The sequence below is a fragment of the Oncorhynchus mykiss genome, chromosome 13 (assembly GCF_057628025.1).
Source record: "Oncorhynchus mykiss isolate SJ-2025 chromosome 13, ASM5762802v1, whole genome shotgun sequence".
Classification (NCBI taxonomy): domain Eukaryota; kingdom Metazoa; phylum Chordata; class Actinopteri; order Salmoniformes; family Salmonidae; genus Oncorhynchus; species Oncorhynchus mykiss.
The window spans coordinates 73,618,871-73,638,870 of NC_143034.1; the positions used below are offsets into that span (position 1 = coordinate 73,618,871).

The window sequence follows — 20,000 nt, forward strand, 5'->3', positions numbered from 1 at the left end:
GATCTATTTCCAGGTTCAGATCTATCTCCAGATCTATTTACAGGTTCAGATATATCTCCAGATGTATATCCAGGTTCAGATCTATCTCCAGATGTATCTACAGGTTCAGATATATATCCATGTTCAGATCTATCTCCAGATATATCAACAGGTTCAGATCTATCTCCAGGTTCAGATCTATCTTCAGGTTCAGATGTATCTACAGGATCAGATATATCTCCAGGTTCAGATCTATCTCCAGGTTCAGATCTATCTTCAGGTTCAGATGTATCTACAGGATCAGATATATCTCCAGATCTATCTCCAGGTTCAGATCTATCGCCAGATATATCAACAGGTTCAGATCTATCTCCAGGTTCAGATCTATCTCCAGGTTCAGATCTATCTCCAGGTTCAGATCTATCTCCAGGTTCAGATCTATCTCCAGGTTCAGATCTATCTCCAGGTTCAGATCTATCTCCAGGTTCAGATCTATCTTCAGGTTCAGATGTATCTACAGGATCAGATATATCTCCAGATCTATCTCCAGGTTCAGATCTATCTCCAGGTTCAGATCTATCTCCAGGTTCAGATCTATCTTCAGGTTCAGATGTATCTACAGGATCAGATATATCTCCAGATCTGTCTCCAGGTTCAGATCTATCTTCAGGTTCAGATGTATCTACAGGATCAGATATATCTCCAGATCTATCTCCAGGTTCAGATCTATCTTCAGGTTCAGATGTATCTACAGGATCAGATATATCTCCAGATCTATCTCCAGGTTCAGATCTATCTCCAGATATATCAACAGGTTCAGATCTATCTCCAGGTTCAGATCTATCTTCAGGTTCAGATGTATCTACAGGTTCAGATATATCTCCAGATCTATCTCCAGGTTCAGATCTATCTCCAGGTTCAGATCTATCTCCAGGTTCAGATCTATCTCCAGATATATCTCCAGGTTCAGATCTATCTGCAGATATATCTCCAGGTTCAGATCTATCTCCATGTCCAGATCTATCTCCAGATCTATCTCCATGTTCAGATCTATCTCCAGGTTAAAAAATATCTCTATTTAATTGAATTCACTTTTAGCTGAGTGAATGGAGACTTGGTAATACCATTTGGAAAGAGACTAGAAAAGTAGGGCAATGTGCTTTTCATGCTAGTTGAGGTTGAGGCGTGTTGCTAAGGGGAGAGTTAACTAACAGGCAGGTTGAGGTGTGTTACTAAGGGGAGAGTTAACTAACAGCCCAGGCTGAGTCATGTTACTAAGGGGAGAGTTAACTAACAGGGCAGGTTGATGTGTGTTACTAAGGGGAGAGTTAACTAACAGTCAGGCTGAGGCATGTTACTAAGGGGAGAGTTAACTAACAGGCAGGTTGAGGTATGTTACTAAGGGGAGAGTTAACTAACAGGCAGGTTGAGGTGTGTTACTAAGGGGAGAGTTAACTAACAGGCAGGCTGAGGTGTGTTACTAAGGGGAGAGTTAACTAACAGGCAGGCTGAGGTGTGTTACTAAGGGGAGAGTTAACTAACAGGCAGGCTGAGGTGTGTTACTAAGGGGAGAGTTAACTAACAGGCAGGTTGAGGTGTGTTACTAAGGGGAGAGTTAACTAACAGGCAGGCTGTGGTGTGTTACTAAGGGGAGAGTTAACTAACAGGCAGGTTGAGGTGTGTTACTAAGGGGAGAGTTAACTAACAGGCAGGCTGAGGTGTGTTACTAAGGGGAGAGTTAACTAACAGGCAGGTTGAGGTGTGTTACTAAGGGGAGAGTTAACTAACAGGCAGGTTGAGGTGTAATACTAAGGGAGAGTTAACTAACAGGCAGGCTGAGGTGTGTTACTAAGGGGAGAGTTAACTAACAGGCAGGTTGAGGTGTGTTACTAAGGGGAGAGTTAACTAACAGGCAGGCTGAGGTGTGTTACTAAGGGGAGAGTTAACTAACAGGCAGGTTGAGGTGTGTTACTAAGGGGAGAGTTAACTAACAGGCAGGTTGAGGTGTAATACTAAGGGGAGAGTTAACTAACAGGCAGGCTGAGTGAGGTGTGTTACTAAGGGGAGAGTTAACTAACAGTAGGCTGAGGTGTGTTACTGAGGGGAGAGTTAACTAACAGGCAGGTTGAGGTGTGTTACTAAGGGGAGAGTTAACTAACAGGCAGGTTGAGGTGTAATACTAAGGGAGAGTTAACTAACAGGCAGGCTGAGGTGTGTTACTAAGGGGAGAGTTAACTAACAGGCAGGCTGAGGTGTGTTACTAAGGGGAGAGTTAACTAACAGGCAGGTTGAGGTGTGTTACTAAGGGGAGAGTTAACTAACAGGCAGGTTGAGGTGTAATACTAAGGGGAGAGTTAACTAACAGGCAGGCTGAGTGAGGTGTGTTACTAAGGGGAGAGTTAACTAACAGTAGGCTGAGGTGTGTTACTGAGGGGAGAGTTAACTAACAGGCAGGTTGAGGTGTGTTACTAAGGGGAGAGTTAACTAACAGGCAGGTTGAGGTTGAAGCTCTAAATATCCCCCCTAATATTCATCTTCTGTAATTACTGTTCTACACAGGGACTCTTAGGGCCATTTAGTTGGGACTAATGCCTCTCTTGTTTTCCATTTTTATTCATTTCCAAACACAATTTTATGGATTTATTCAGGAAAAATGTGTCTCTGTATCTCCCTGGAGATATCCTGTCTTGTTTCTAAAGGAGGGAGGGGTGGGGGGTCATTTATTCTGATTTAAAACACCTTCCTGTGCCTGTATTCACTTACAGAGCGGTCACATTACCATTAACAGATGATAGTTTTATTTCTGTTCCATAACACATTCATTCTGATTTTGATTCTGTTACAATTTGGGTGTAAACCTCCCTCTAGTCTTTTAAAGTCCATGAAATAAATGAAATATATTTGTTTCTTTCAGGATGTTGTTGTGTTTGTTTGTCGTCATGGTTGCAGTTGAACGATGTTTACTTCGTTGAGATACTACATTACCCATGGTTTACCATAGCAACAGTAATGTCACAGCTACAGGGTGAATGATGTTTACTTTGTTGAGATACTACTTTACCCATGGTTTACCATAGCAACAGTAATGTCACAGCTACAGGGTGAATGATGTTTACTTTGTTGAGATACGACTTTACCCATGGTTTACCATAGCAACAGTAATGTCACAGCTACAGGGTGAATGATGTTTACTTCGTTGAGATACTACTTGACTTTACCCATGGTTTGCCATAGCAACAGTAATGTCACAGCTACAGGGTGAATGATGTTTACTTCGTTGAGATTCTACTTTACCCATGGTTTACCATAGCAACAGTAATGTCACAGCTACAGGGTGAATGTTTACTTTGTTGAGATACTACTTTACCCATGGTTTACCATAGCAACAGTAATGTCACAGCTACAGGGTGAATGATGTTTACTTTGTTGAGATACGACTTTACCCATGGTTAACCATAGCAACAGTAATGTCACAGCTACAGGGTGAATGATGTTTACTTCGTTGAGATACTACTTTACTTTACCCATGGTTTACCATAGCAACAGTAATGTCACAGCTACAGGGTGAATGATGTTTACTTCGTTGAGATACTACTTTACTTTACCCATGGTTTACCATAGCAACAGTAATGTCACAGCTACAGGGTTACTTTGTTGAGATTCTACTTTACTTTACCCATGGTTTACCATAGCAACAGTAATGTCACAGCTACAGGGTGAATGATGTTTACTTCGTTGAGATTCTACTTTACTTTACCCATGGTTTACCATAGCAACAGTAATGTCACAGCTACAGGGTGAATGATGTTTACTTTGTTGAGATTCTACTTTACTTTACCCATGGTTTACCATAGCAACAGTAATGTCACAGCTACAGGGTGAATGATGTTTACTTCGTTGAGATACTACTTGACTTTACCCAGTAATGTCACAGCTACAGGGTGAATGATGTTTACTTCGTTGAGATTCTACTTTACTTTACCCATGGTTTACCATAGCAACAGTAATGTCACAGCTACAGGGTGAATGATGTTTACTTCGTTGAGATACTACTTTACTTTACCCATGGTTTGCCATAGCAACAGTAATGTCACAGCTACAGGGTGAATGATGTTTACTTCGTTGAGATTCTACTTTACTTTACCCATGGTTTACCATAGCAACAGTAATGTCACAGCTACAGGGTGAATGATGTTTACTTTGTTGAGATACTACTTTACCCATGGTTTACCATAGCAACAGTAATGTCACATCTACAGGGTGAATGATGTTTACTTCGTTGAGATACTACTTGACTTTACCCATGGTTTACCATAGCAACAGTAATGTCACAGCTACAGGGTGAATGATGTTTACTTTGTTGAGATACTACTTTACCCATGGTTTACCATAGCAACAGTAATGTCACAGCTACGGGGTGAATGATGTTTACTTTGTTGAGATACGACTTTACCCATGGTTAACCATAGCAACAGTAATGTCACAGCTACAGGGTGAATGATGTTTACTTTGTTGAGATTCTACTTTACTTTACCCATGGTTTACCATAGCAACAGTAATGTCACAGCTACAGGGTGAATGATGTTTACTTCGTTGAGATACTACTTGACTTTACCCATGGTTTACCATAGCAACAGTAATGTCACAGCTACAGGGTGAATGATGTTTACTTCGTTGAGATACTACTTGACTTTACCCATGGTTTACCATAGCAACAGTAATGTCACAGCTACAGGGTGAATGATGTTTACTTCGTTGAGATACTACTTGACTTTACCCATGGTTTACCATAGCAACAGTAATGTCACAGCTACAGGGTGAATGATGTTTACTTTGTTGAGATTCTACTTTACTTTACCCATGGTTTACCATAGCAACAGTAATGTCACAGCTACAGGGTGAATGATGTTTACTTCGTTGAGATACTACTTTACCCATGGTTTACCATAGCAACAGTAATGTCACGTTCACAGTATTGAGACAGCAAAACCAGTAGCTTTTCATTGGCCAGCATGGTGGGTGTGTTGCTCTTCTAATCTGAATGACAAATTACACCCTAGCCTATATAGTGCACTGCTGTTGACCAGAGCTCTATGGACTCTGGTCAAAAGTAATCCACTGAATAGGGCATAGTGTGCCATTTGGCACTGACCCATAGCGTTCTATTTGCCAGGCAGGCAGCATTGTGGTGGGATATTGCTCGTCTTCTCTTCCTTCCTCTCTCCCTCCACAAACAATGAATGACATGGATTTTGTTGAACATGAACTTTAAGAAGAGTGTTTCCATTTCTGCCGGTGCATTCAGAGCTGCTGTTAATGGAATCTCTCTCTCGCTCTCTCTCTCTCTCTCTCTCTCTCTCTCTCTCTTTCCCCCTCTCTCTCTGTGTGTCTCTCTCTCTCTCCTTCTCTCTCTCTCTTGCTCTCTCTCTCTCTCACACACTCTCTCTCTCTCTCTCTCAGCTCTCTCTCTCTCGCAGCACTCTCACTCTCTCTCCTTCTCCCTCTCCCCCCCCCCTCTCAATTTAAGGGGCTTCATTGGCATGGGAAATACACTCAGAAAAGTTCCAAAATAATAAAGATGTTTCAAATGTCATATTATGTCTATATGCAGTGTTGTAACGATGTGCAAATAGATACATTAAAGTAAAACGGAACAGAGCCCCAGGACCAGCTTGCTTAGAGGACTCTTCTCCAGCTTCATCTCCCTGTAGGTGACGGCTCTTTTCTGCATTATTTGGTGTTTGTCCCATTTAGTTAATTCTTGGTTGGTGAGCGGACCCCAGACCTCACAACCATAAAGGGTATTGGGTTCTATAACTGATTTAAGCATTTTTGTCCAGATCCTAATTGGTGTGTCGAATTTTATGTTCCTTTTGTTGGCGTAGAAGACCCTTCTTGCCTTGTCTCTCAGATCGTGCACAGCTTGTGGCTCTGATGTTTAGGCCAAGGTATATATAGTTTTGTGTGCTCTAGGGCAATGTTGTCTAGATGGAACTTGTATTTGTGGTCCTGGCAACTGGCAACTGGGCCTTTGTTGGAGCACCATTATCATTATTTTGTCTTACTGAGATTTACTGTCAGGGCCCAGGTCTGTCAAGGCCCTGGTCTGTCAGGGCCCAGGTCTGTCTGGGCCCTGGTCTGTCAGGGCCCAGGTCTGTCAGGGCCCAGGTCTGTCAGGGCCCAGGTCTGTCAGGGCCCAGGTCTGTCATGGCCCTGGTCTGTCATGGCCCTGGTCTGTCAGGGCCCAGGTCTGTCAGGGCTCAGGTCTGTCAGGGCACTAGTCTGTCAGGGCCCAGGTCTATCAGGGCCCAGGTCTGTCAGGGCCCAGGTCTGTCAGGGCCCTGGTCTGTCAGGGCCCAGGTCTGACAGAATCTGTGCAGAAGATCTAGGTGCTGCTGTAGGTCCTCCTTGGTTGGGAACAGATCTAGGTGCTGCTGTAGGTCCTCCTTGGTTGGGAACAGATCTAGGTGCTGCTGTAGGTCCTCCTTGGTTGGGTACAGATCTAGGTGCTGCTGTAGGTCCTCCTTTGTTGGGAACAGATCTAGGTGCTGCTGTAGGTCCTCCTTGGTTGGGAACAGATCTAGGTGCTGCTGTAGGACCTCCTTGGTTGGGAACAGATCTAGGTGCTGCTGTAGGTCCTCCTTGGTTGGGAATAGATCTAGGTGATGCTGTAGGCCCTCCTTGGTTGGGGACAGAATCACCAGATCATCAGCAAACAGTGGACATTGGACTTCAGATTCTAATAGGGTGAGGCTGGGTGCTGCAGACTGTTCTAGTGCTCTCGCCAATTCGTTGATATTTTTGTTGAAGAGGGTGGGACTCAGGCTGCATCCCTGTCTCACCCCACGGCCCAGTGGAAAGAAATGTGTGTTTTTTTTGCAATTTTAACCGCACTTGTACACACACACCTGTTTGTGTACATTGATTTTAAAATGTCGTATGTTTTTCCCTCATCACCGCTTTCCATCAATTTGTACAGCAGACCCTCATGCCAGATTGAGTCAAAACCATTTTTGAATCAACAAAACATGAGAATACTTTGCCTTTGTTTTGTTTGTTTGCCAATTAGGGAGTGCAGGGTGAATACGTGGTCTGTCATACGGTAATTTTGTAAAAAGGCAATTTGACATTTGCTCAGTACATTGTTTTCATTGAGGAAATGTACGAGTCTGCTGCTAATGATAATGCAGAGGATTTTCCCAAAGTTGCTGTTGACGCATATCCCACGGAAGTTGTTGGGGTCAAACTTGTCTCCCACTTTTGTGGATTGTTGTGATCAGTCCTTGGTTCCAAATATTGGGGATGATTTCAGAACTGAGGATGATGTTAACCTTTCTGATCTCCCCATCCCGGATCCGGGATCGTGAATACAGACTCAAGCTCATTACCATAACGCAACGTTAACTATTCATGAAAATCGCAAATGAAATGAAATAAATATGCTAGCTCTCAAGCTTAGCCTTTTGTTAACAACACTGTCATCTCAGATTTTCAAAATATGCTTCTCAACCATTGCAAAACAAGCATTTGTGTAACAGTATTGATGGCTAACGTAGCATTTAGCATTAGCATTCAGCTGGCAACATTTACACAAAAAAACAGAAAAGCATTCAAATAAAATCATTTACCTTTGAAGAACTTCAGATGTTTTCAATGAGGAGACTCTCAGATAGCAAATGTTCAGTTTTTCCTGAAAGATTATTTGTTTAGGACAAATCGCTCCGTTTTCTGCGCCACGTTTAGCTATGAAAAAACCCCTGTATCCAGGATTGTGTAAATCTATCAGCAAGCTCATTAGCATAACACAACGTTAACTATTCATGAAAATCGCAAATGAAATGAAATAAATATGCCATCTCTCAAGCTTAGCCTTTTGTAAACAACACTGTCATCTCAGATTTTCAAAATATGCTTCTCAACCATAGGAAAACAATAATTTGTGTAAAAGTAGCTAGCTAGCGTTAGCATTTAGCGTTAGCATTTAGCGTTAGCATTAGCGTTAGCATCCAGCACGCAACATTAACAAAAACATAAAAGCCTTCAAATAAAATCATTTACCTTTGAAGAACTTCTGATGTTTTCAATGAGGATACTCTCAGTTAGATAGCAGATGCTCAGTTTTTCCAAAAAGATTCTTCGTGTATTAGAAATAGCTCCGTTTTATACATCACATTTGGCTACCAAAAAAAATCAGAAAAAAATCAGAAAAAAGTACTAGCAGCTGGCAATTGCGCACCGAATTCCACGCAGGACACCAGGCGGACACTTGGAAAATGTAGTCTCTTATGGTCAATCTTCCAATGATATGCCTACAAATACGTCACAATGCTGCTAAGACCTTGGGCGAACGACAGAAAGTGTAGGCTCATTCCTTGCGCAATCACAGCCATATAAGGAGACAATGGAAAACAGAGCTTCAGAAATTCTGCTAATTCCTGGTTGATGCATCATCTTGGTTTCGCCTGTAGAATGAGTTCTGGGGCACTTACAGACAAAATCTTTGCAGATTCTGAAACTTCAGAGTGTTTTCTTTCCAAAACTGTCAAGAATATGCATAGTCGAGCATCTTTTCGTGACAAAATATCGCGCTTAAAACGGGAACGTTTTTTATCCAAAAATGAAATAGCGCCCCTAGAGATCTAACAGGTTAACTCTCTGTAACTCTCTTTAACTCTCTCTAACTCTAACTCTCTGTAACTCTCTGCAACTCTGTAACTCTCTGTAACTCTCTGTAACTATCTTTAACTCTCTGTAACTCTCTTTAACTCTCTGTAACTCTCTTTAACTCTCTGTAACTCTCTTTAACTCTCTGTAACTCTCTTTAACTCTCTGTAACTCTCTCTTTAACTCTCTGTAACTCTCTCTGTGACTCTCTGTAACCCTCTCTATGACTCTCTGTAACTCTCTGTAACTCTCTCTGACTCTACCACATCATGTTGTTAGTGCTAGGTCTGGTTCACAGCCAGTCAGTCAGTGCAGCCAGTGCAGGCAGCGCAGTCAATCAGTCAGTCAGTGCAGTCAATCAGTCTGTCAGTCAGTGCACTCAGTCAGTGCAGTCAGTCAGTCAGTAAGTGCACTCAGTCAGTCAGTCTGTCAGTCAGTCAGTGCAGTAAGTCAGTCAGTCAGTCTGTCAGTCAGTGCACTCAGTCAGTGTACTCAGTCAGTACAGTCAGTCAGTCAGTCAGTCAGTCAGACCCCCTCCCTGCTAATCATTCACCACGAGTACTGATCAAAGAGACTAGAATGGAATAAAATTAACCAGGGAATCAGCTGGCTGCTTCAATAACAACGCAGGGAATCAGCTAGCACCCCTCAAATCGCAAAGTACAGAATGTTTATCCCTCCAATAGCAACACACAGAACCAGCTCCACTCCAATAGCACTGCATAGCGACACACAGACAGAAACTTCTCACTGCGAAGCTTTATTAACCAGGCCAATTAAATGACTGGGACACAGCCAGTCAGCCAGCCAGCCAGTCAGCCAGCCAGCCAGCCAGCCAGTCAGCCAGTCAGCCAGTCAGCCAGCCAGCCAGTCAGTCAGCCAGCCAGCCAGCCAGCCAGCCAGCTAAATCTCAGAGGATTTAACTCCTACACATCATTTAACATGAATGGCCCTCTGTCTGGAGAGCCTGGAGTTATGGAGTGAATAACCTACAGTACAGACCAGTGGATGCATCCCAAATGGCATTCCCTATGGGCCTTGGTCAAACGCAGTGCACTATGAAGGGAATAGGGTGCCAATTGGGACGTAGCCAGTGTTAATGTGATGCCACTCCTCCTGAGGGATCGTAGGTCTAACAGTGGCTGCTTAGTGACTCCTATCAGTCAAAGGGTTGGACTCTGTCCACAGACGATGCCATCGCCATCACACTGCACTCTGCCCTGTCCCATCTGGACAAGAGGAATACCTACGTAACAATGATGTTCATTCTGAACCCCACCCTGTGCAACTGGGTCCTGGACTTCCTGATGGGCCGCCCCCAAGTGGTGAAGGTAGGAAACAACACCTCCACTTCGCTGATCCTCAACACTGGGGCCCCACAAGGGTGCGTGCTCAGCCCCCTCCTGTACTCCCTGTTCACCCACGACTGCGTGGGCACGTACGCCTCCAACTCAATCATTAAGTTTGCAGACGACACAACAGTAGTAGGCCTGATTACCAACAATGACGAGACAGCCTACAGGGGGCCCTGGGAGTGTGGTGTCAGGAAAATAACCTCTCACTCAACGTCAACAAAACAAAAGAGATGATCGTGGACTTCAGGAAACAGCAGAGAGCACCCCCCTATCCACATCGACGGGACCGCAGTGGAGAAGGTGGAAAGTTTTAAGTTCCTCTGCGTACACATCACTGACGATCTGAAATGGTCCACCCACACAGACAGCGAGGCTGAATAAATTCGTCTTGGCCCCTAAAACCCTCAGAAACTTTTACTGCCCGGTACTGCAACTGCACCGCCCGCAACCACAGGGCTTACCAGAGGGTGGTGCAGTCTGCCCAAAGCATCACTGGAGGCAAATACCTGCCATCCAAGAAACCTACAGGACCCGATGTCACAGGAAGGCCAAAAAGATCATCAAGGACATCAACCACCCGAGCCACTGCCTGTTCACCCCGCTATCATCCAGAAGGCGAGGTCAGTACAGGTGCATCAAAGCTGGGACCGAGAGACTGAAAAACAGCTTCTCTCTCAAGGCCATCAGAATGTTAAACAGCCACCACTAGCCGGCTTCTACCCGGTTACTCAACCTGCAACTTAGAGGCTGCTGTCCTATAGACTTGGAATGACTGGCCACTTTAATAATGGAACTCTACCCACTTTAATAATGTTCACATACTGCTTAATTAATCTCATATGTACACTACCGTTCAAAAGTTTGGGGTCACTTAGAAATGTCCTTGTTTTTGAAAGAAAAACATGTATTTTGTCCATTACAATAACATCAAAATGATCAGAAATACAGTGTAGACATTGTTAATGTTGTAAATGACTATTGTAGATTTTTTTATGGAATATCTACACAGGCGTACAGATGCCCATTATCAGCAACCATCACTCCTGTGTTCCAATGGCACGTTGTGTTAGCTAATCCAAGTTAATCCTTTTAAATGGCTAATTGATCATTAGAAAACCATTTTGCAATTATGTTAGCAAAACACCAGTCTCAACATCAACAGTGAGGAGGCGGCTCCGTGATGCTGGCCTTCTAGGCAGAGTTGCAAAGAGAAAAAGCCATATCTCAGACTGGCCAATAAAAATAAAAGATTAAGATGGGCAAAAGAACACAGACACTGGACAGAGGAACTCTGCCTAGAAGGCCAGCATCCCGGAGTCGCCTCTTCACTGTTGACTTTGAGACTGGTGTTTTGCAGGTACTATTTATTGAAGCTGCCAGTTGAGGACGTGTGAGGCGTCTGTTTCTCAAACTAGACACTCTAATGTACTTGTCCTTTAGCTCAGTTGTGCACCGGGGCCTCCCACTCCTCTTTCTATTTTGGTTAGGGCCAGTTTGCACCGTTCTGTGAAGGGAGCGTTGTACGAGATCTTCAGTTTCTTGGTAATTTCTCACCTGGAATAGCCTTAATTTCTCAGAACAAGACTAGACTAACTAGTTTCAGAAGAAAGTACTTTGTTTCTAATCATTTTGAGCCTGTAATTGAACCCACAAATGCTGATGCTCCAGATACTCAACTAGTCTAAAGAAGGCCAGTTTCATTGCTTCTTAAATCTGTACAACAGTTTTCAGCTGTACTAACATATTTGCGAGATGGTTTTCTAATGATCAATTAGCCATTTAAAATGATAAACTTGGATTAGCTAACACAACGTGCCGTTGGAACAGAGGAGTGATGGTTGCTGATAATGGGCGTCTATACACCTATGTAGATATTCCATTAAAAATCAGCCGTTTCCAGCTACAAATGTCATTTTTAATATTAACAATGTCTACACTGTATTTCTGATCAATTTGACGTTATTTTAATGGACAAAGAAATGTGATTTTCTTCACTCCGACATTGCTCATCCTAATATTTATACTTTCTTAATTCCATTTTTTTACTGTTAGATGTGTGTGTATTGTTAGATATTGCTCCACTGTCGGAGCTAGGAACACAGGTATTTTGCTACACCCCCAATACCATCTGCCAAATATGGTACAATATATATACAATTTGATTTTATTTGATTTGATTTGCCCTCAGGCCAAATTACCCAAAGTGTGAATGCCCACTGGCACTGCTCAGGTTATATCCATTAGCTACCCACCTCGTCGCCAAAATAGTCCTCAATCATTTTCAATGATGACCCTTTTGACTGGCAGAGAAGTCTGGTTCATTTACCCCAGCACTTTTAGCTTGTAGGCATTGAGAGAGAGAGAGAGAGAGAGAGAGAGAGAGAGAGAGAGAGAGAGAGAGAGAGAGAGAGAGAGAGAGGGAGATGACAGTAGGAGAGGACACCTGTTAAGTGACATTAGCTGTTAGCCCTGGATGTATAGTTTTATATATTTTATTTCAACAGAGAGTTATGCTGTTAAGAGTCCAAGGTCTCTTTCATAGATGACCCCTGTATACACCTCAATATACACTAAACACATCCCTACTCAGATCAATCCACCTCAATATACACTAAACACATCACTATTCAAATCAATCCACCTCAATATACACTAAACACATCACTATTCACATCAATGTTCACATCAATGTTCACATCACTATTCACATCAATGCCCACATCCCTATTCACATCACTAAACACATCACTATTCACATCAATGCCCACATCACTATTCACATCACTAAACACATCACTATTCACATCAATGTTCACATCACTATTCACATCAATGTTCACATCAATGTCCACATCACTATTCACATCAATGTTCACATCACTATTCACATCAATGCCCACATCACTAAACACATCACTATTCACATCCATGCCCACATCACTAAACACATCGCTATTCACATCAATGCCCACATCACTAAACACATCACTATTCACATCAATGCCCACATCACTATTCACATCAATGCCCACATCACTAAACACATCACTATTCACATCAATGCCCACATCACTAAACACATCGCTATTCACATCAATGCCCACATCACTATTCACATCAATGCCCACATCACTAAACACATCACTATTCACATCAATGCCCACATCACTAAACACATCACTATTCACATCAATGCCCACATCACTATTCACATCAATGCCCACATCACTAAACACATCACTATTCACATCAATGCCCACATCACTAAACACATCACTATTCACATCAATGCCCACATCACTAACACATCACTATTCACATCAATGCCCACATCACTAAACACATCACTATTCACATCAATGCCCACATCACTAAACACATCACTATTCACATCAATGTCCACATCACTAAACACATCACTATTCACATCAATGTCCACATCACTATTCACATCAATGCCCACATCACTAAACACATCAATGCCCACATCACTATTCACATAAATGTCCACATCACTAAACACATCACTATTCACATCAATGTCCACATCACTATTCACATCAATGTCCACATCACTATTCACATCAATGTTCACATCAATGTTCACATCACTATTCACATCAATGCCCACATCACTAAACACATCACTATTCACATCAATGTCCACATCACTATTCACATCAATGCCCACATCACTAAACTCATCAATGCCCACATCACTATTCACATCAATGTCCACATCACTAAACACATCACTATTCACATCAATGTCCACATCACTAAACACATCACTAGTCACATCAAAGTTCACATCACTATTCACATCAATGTTCACATCAATACATGAAAAGCAAAACACAACATAACATATTTTTCAGTAAAAAGGTCCTCCTTTTGATTACTTACTCCAGTTACTTACTCCAGTTACTTACCTTTTAAAAATGTAACCTTTAACTAGGCAAGTCAGTTAAGAACAAATTCTTATTTACAATGACGGCCTACCGGGGAACAGTGGGTTAACTGCCTTGTTCAGGGGCAGAATGACAGATTTTTACCTTGTAAGCTTGGGGATTCGATCAAGCAACCTTTCGGTTACTCGCCCAACGCTCTAACCCCTTACTTCAGTTACTAGTAGTTACTTACTTCAGTTACTAGTAGTTATTTACTTCAGTTACTAGTAGTTACTTACTTCAGTTACTAGTAGTTATTTACTTCAGTTACTAGTAGTTACTTACTTCAGTTACAAGTAGTTATTTACTTCAGTTACTAGTAGTTACTTACTTCAGTTACTAGTAGTTATTTACTTCAGTTACTAGTAGTTACTTACTTCAGTTACAAGTAGTTATTTACTTCAGTTACTAGTAGTTATTTACTTCAGTTACTAGTAGTTATTTACTTCAGTTACTAGTAGTTACTTACTTCAGTTACTAGTAGTTACTTACTTCAGTTACTAGTAGTTACTTACTTCAGTTACTAGTAGTTACTTAATTCAGTTACTAGTAGTTACTTAATTCAGTTACTTACTTCAGTTACTAGTAGTTATTTACTTCAGTTACTAGTAGTTATTTACTACAGTTACTAGTAGTTACTTACTTCAGTTACTTACTTCAGCACCTAGTAGTTACTTACTACAGTTACTTACTTCAGTTACTAGTAGTTACTTACTTCAGTTACTTACTTCAGTTATTAGTAGTTACTTACTTCAGTTACTAGTAGTTATTTACTTTAGTTACTAATAGTTACTTACTTCAGTTACTTACTTCAGTTACTAGTAGTTACTTACTTTAGTTACTAGTAGTTACTTACTTCAGTTACTTACTTTAGTTTCTAGTAGTTACTTACTTCAGTTACTCGTAGTTACTTACTTCAGTTACTAATAGTTACTTGCTTCAGTTACTTACTTCAGTTATTAGTAGTTACTTACTTCGGTTACTAGTAGTTATTTACTTCAGTTACTAATAGTTACTTACTTCAGTTACTAACTTCAGTTACTAGTAGTTACTTACTTCAGTTACTTACTTTAGTTTCTAGTAGTTACTTACTTCAGTTACTAGTAGGTGCTTACTTTAGTTACTAGTAGTTACTTACTTCAGTTACTAGTAATCACTTACTTCAGTTACTAGTAGTTACTTACTTCCGTTACTTACTTTAGTTTCTAGTAGTTACTTACTTTAGTTTCTAGTAGTTACTTACTTCAGTTACTAGTAGTTACTTACTTCAGTTACTAGTAGTTACTTACTTCAGTTACTAGTAGATACTTACTTCAGTTACTTACTTTAGTTTCTAGTAGTTACTTACTTCAGTTGCTAGTAGTTACTTACTTCAGTTACTAGTAGTTACTTACTTCAGTTACTAGTAGTTATTTACTTCGGTTACTAGTAGTTATTTACTCAAGTTACTAGTATTTGCTTACTTCAGTTACTAGTAGTTACTTACTTCAGTTACTAGTAGTTACTTACTTCAGTTACTAGTAGTTACTTACTTCAGTTACTAGTAGTTACTTACTTCAGTTACTAGTAGTTACTTAGCCACTACATTCTGTACGTTGACGACAAAGCCCAAGCTATGTGTCCGTCACTAATAGCTGTGACTGGTGTTTATGTGTTTGTGTGTGTGTGTGTATGTTTATGTGTGTGTGTGTGTGTGTGTGTGTGTGTGTGTGTGTGTGTGTGTGTGTGTGTGTGTGTGTGTGTGTGTTTGTGTGTGTGTGTGTGTGTCCATCCGTTAGGTACCTGATCCCGTCTCTGGACCGCTCCCATGCTGGTTTCTACAGATGCATCGTCAGGAACAGAGTAGGAGCCATCATGCAGAGCAGCACTGAAGTACAGGTCGCCTGTAAGTAGCTGTCCATTGTATCTATCTCTCTCTTTCTCTATCTCTCTCTCTGTATCTCTCTCTCTGTGTATCTCTCTGTATCTCTCTCTCTCTCTGTATCTCTCTCTCTGTATCTCTCTCTGTATCTCTCTCTGTATCTCTCTCTCTCGCACTCTCTCTCTGTATCTCTCTCTGTATCTCTCTCTGTATCTCCCTCTGTATCTCTCTCTCATCTCTCTCTGTATCTCTCTCTGTATCTCTCTCTGTATCTCTCTCTGTGTATCTCTCTCTCTCGCTCTCTCTCTCTGTATCTCTCTCTCTCATCTCTCTCTGTATCTCTCTCTGTATCTCTCTCTGTATCTCTCTCTGTATCTCTCTCATCTCTCTCTGTATCTCTCTCTGTATCTCTCTCCGTATCTCTCTCTGTATCTCTCTCTGTATCTCTCTCTGTATCTCTCTCTCTGTATCTCTCTCCGTATCTCTCTCTGTATCTCTCCTTCTGTATCTCTCTCTGTATCTCTCTCTCATCTCTCTCCGTATCTCTCTCCGTATCTCTCTCTGTATCTCTCTCTCATCTCTCTCTGTATATCTCTCTCTGTATCTCTCTCTGTATCTCTCTCTGTATATCTCTCTCCGTATCTCTCTCTGTATCTCTCTCTGTATCGCTCTCTGTATCTGTCTCTGTATCTCTCTCTGTATCTCTCTCTGTATATCTCTCTGTATATCTCTCTCCGTATCTCTCTCCGTATATCTCTCTCTGTATCTCTCTCTGTATCTCTCTCTCATCTCTCTCTGTATCTCTCTCTCTGTATCTCTCTCTGTATCTCTCTCTCATTTCTCTCTGTATATCTCTCTGAATCTCTCTCTGTATCTCTCTCTGTATCTCTCTCTGTATATCTCTCTGTATCTCTCTCCGTATCTCTCTCTGTATCTCTCTCTCTGTATCTCTCTCATCTCTCTCTGTATATCTCTCTCCGTGTCTCTCTCTGTATCTCTCTCTGTATCTCTCTCCATATCTCTCTCCGTATCTCTCTCTGTATCTCTCTCCATATCTCTCTCTGTATCTCTCTCTGTATCTCTCTCTGTTTCTCTCTCTGTATATCTCTCTCCGTATCTCTCTCTGTTTCTCTCTCCGTATCTCTCTCTGTATCTCTCTCTGTATCTCTCTCTGTATATCTCTCTGTATATCTCTCTCAGTATCTCTCTCTCATCTCTCTCTGTATCTCTCTCTGTATCTCTCTCTCTCTGTATCTCTCTCTGTATCTCTCTCTGTATCTCTCTCTGTATCTCTCTCTCTCGCTCTCTCTCTCTCTGTATCTCTCTCTCTCATCTCTCTCTGTATCTCTCTCTGTATCTCTCTCTCATCTCTCTCTGTATCTCTCTCTTTATCTCTCTCATCTCTCTCTGTATCTCTCTCTCTGTATCTCTCTCTGTATCTCTCTCCGTATCTCTCTCTGTATCTCTCTCTGTATCTCTCTCTGTATCTCTCTCTCTGTATCTCTCTCCGTATCTCTCTCTGTATCTCTCTCTCTGTATCTCTCTCTGTATCTCTCTCTCATCTCTCTCCGTATCTCTCTCCGTATCTCTCTCTGTATCTCTCTCTCATCTCTCTCTGTATATCTCTCTCTGTATCTCTCTCTGTATCTCTCTCTGTATCTCTCTCTGTATATCTCTCTCCGTATCTCTCTCTGTATCGCTCTCTGTATCTGTCTCTGTATCTCTCTCTGTATCTCTCTCTGTATATCTCTCTGTATATCTCTCTCCGTATCTCTCTCCGTATATCTCTCTCTGTATCTCTCTCTGTATCTCTCTCTCATCTCTCTCTGTATCTCTCTCTCTGTATCTCTCTCTGTATCTCTCTCTCAATCTCTCTGAATCTCTCTCTGTATCTCTCTCTGTATCTCTCTCTGTATATCTCTCTGTATCTCTCTCCGTATCTCTCTCTGTATCTCTCTCATCTCTCTCTGTATCTCTCTCTGTATCTCTCTCCGTATCTCTCTCTGTATCTCTCTCTGTATCTCTCTCTGTATCTCTCTCTCTGTATCTCTCTCCGTATCTCTCTCTGTATCTCTCCTTCTGTATCTCTCTCTGTATCTCTCTCTCATCTCTCTCCGTATCTCTCTCCGTATCTCTCTCTGTATCTCTCTCTCATCTCTCTCTGTATATCTCTCTCTGTATCTCTCTCTGTATCTCTCTCTGTATATCTCTCTCCGTATCTCTCTCTGTATCTCTCTCTGTATCGCTCTCTGTATCTGTCTCTATATCTCTCTCTGTATCTCTCTCTGTATATCTCTCTGTATATCTCTCTCCGTATCTCTCTCCGTATATCTCTCTCTGTATCTCTCTCTGTATCTCTCTCTCATCTCTCTCTGTATCTCTCTCTCTGTATCTCTCTCTGTATCTCTCTCTCATTTCTCTCTGTATATCTCTCTGAATCTCTCTCTGTATCTCTCTCTGTATCTCTCTCTGTATATCTCTCTGTATCTCTCTCCGTATCTCTCTCTGTATCTCTCTCTCTGTATCTCTCTCATCTCTCTCTGTATATCTCTCTCCGTGTCTCTCTCTGTATCTCTCTCTGTATCTCTCTCCATATCTCTCTCCGTATCTCTCTCTGTATCTCTCTCCATATCTCTCTCTGTATCTCTCTCTGTATCTCTCTCTGTTTCTCTCTCTGTATATCTCTCTCCGTATCTCTCTCTGTTTCTCTCTCCGTATCTCTCTCTGTATCTCTCTCTGTATCTCTCTCTGTATATCTCTCTGTATATCTCTCTCAGTATCTCTCTCTCATCTCTCTCTGTATCTCTCTCTGTATCTCTCTCTCTCTGTATCTCTCTCTGTATCTCTCTCTGTATCTCTCTCTCTCTGTATCTCTCTCTGTATCTCTCTCTCTCGCTCTCTCTCTCTCTGTATCTCTCTCTCTCATCTCTCTCTGTATCTCTCTCTGTATCTCTCTCTCATCTCTCTCTGTATCTCTCTCTGTATCTCTCTCATCTCTCTCTGTATCTCTCTCTCTGTATCTCTCTCTGTATCTCTCTCCGTATCTCTCTCTGTATCTCTCTCTGTATCTCTCTCTGTATCTCTCTCTCTCTGTATCTCTCTCCGTATCTCTCTCTGTATCTCTCTCTCTGTATCTCTCTCTGTATCTCTCTCTCATCTCTCTCCGTATCTCTCTCCGTATCTCTCTCTGTATCTCTCTCTCATCTCTCTCTGTATATCTCTCTCTGTATCTCTCTCTGTATCTCTCTCTGTATCTCTCTCTGTATATCTCTCTCCGTATCTCTCTCTGTATCGCTCTCTGTATCTGTCTCTGTATCTCTCTCTGTATCTCTCTCTGTATATCTCTCTGTATATCTCTCTCCGTATCTCTCTCCGTATATCTCTCTCTGTATCTCTCTCTGTATCTCTCTCTCACCTCTCTCTGTATCTCTCTCTCTGTATCTCTCTCTGTATCTCTCTCTCAATCTCTCTGAATCTCTCTCTGTATCTCTCTCTGTATCTCTCTCTGTATATCTCTCTGTATCTCTCTCCGTATCTCTCTCTGTATCTCTCTCTGTATCTCTCTCTGTATCTCTCTCTGTATCTCTCTCTGTATATCTCTCTGTATCTCTCTCTCCGTATCTCTCTCCGTATATCTGTCTCTGTATCTCTCTCTGTATCTCTCTCTCATCTCTCTCTGTATCTCTCTCCGTATCTCTCTCTGTATCTCTCTCTCCGTATCTCTCTCTGTATCTCTCTCTGTATCTCTCTCTGTATCTATCTCTCTCTCTGTATCTCTCTCTCTCTCTCTGTATCTCTCTCTCATCTCTCTCTTTATATATATTTTCCTTAAGGTTTTCCTTCCTTATTTATTTCTCACTTTCTTTCCTGATGACTTTCTATTGCTCTCTCCCACTTTCCTTTTCTGTTTCCTCCACCCCCACCTCTCCCTCCCTCCCTCTCCCCTTCCCCCTTTCCCCCTCCCTACCTCCCCCCCTCCCTACCTCTCCCTCCCCCTCCCTCCCTCCCTCCCCCTCCCCCTCTCCCTCTCCCTCCCTCCCCCTCCCTACCTCCCCCTCCCTCCCTCCCTCCCCCTCCCCCTCTCCTCCTCCCTACCTCCCCCTCTCCCTACCTCCCCCTCTCCCCTCCCCCAGATATGGGTGATTTTGTGGAGGGGGAGCGTTCCCAGACTGTGTCCCAGGGAGAGGCTGC

The 20,000-nt window shown here is 42.1% G+C and overlaps 1 protein-coding gene across 1 annotated transcript in view; it reads left to right on the forward strand.

The window, feature by feature from the left end:
- The window catches only part of LOC110516622 (protein sidekick-2-like), a 267,725-nt gene that overhangs the window by 237,710 nt on the left and 10,015 nt on the right, over window positions 1-20,000 (forward strand). Inside the window, exons 3-4 of the mRNA XM_090197568.1 lie at window positions 15,727-15,833; window positions 19,943-20,000. The exon at window positions 19,943-20,000 is cut by the window's right edge and continues 90 nt beyond it. Coding sequence (XP_090053694.1) covers window positions 15,727-15,833; window positions 19,943-20,000 — 165 coding nt within the window. The remainder of the gene's footprint in view (window positions 1-15,726; window positions 15,834-19,942) is intronic.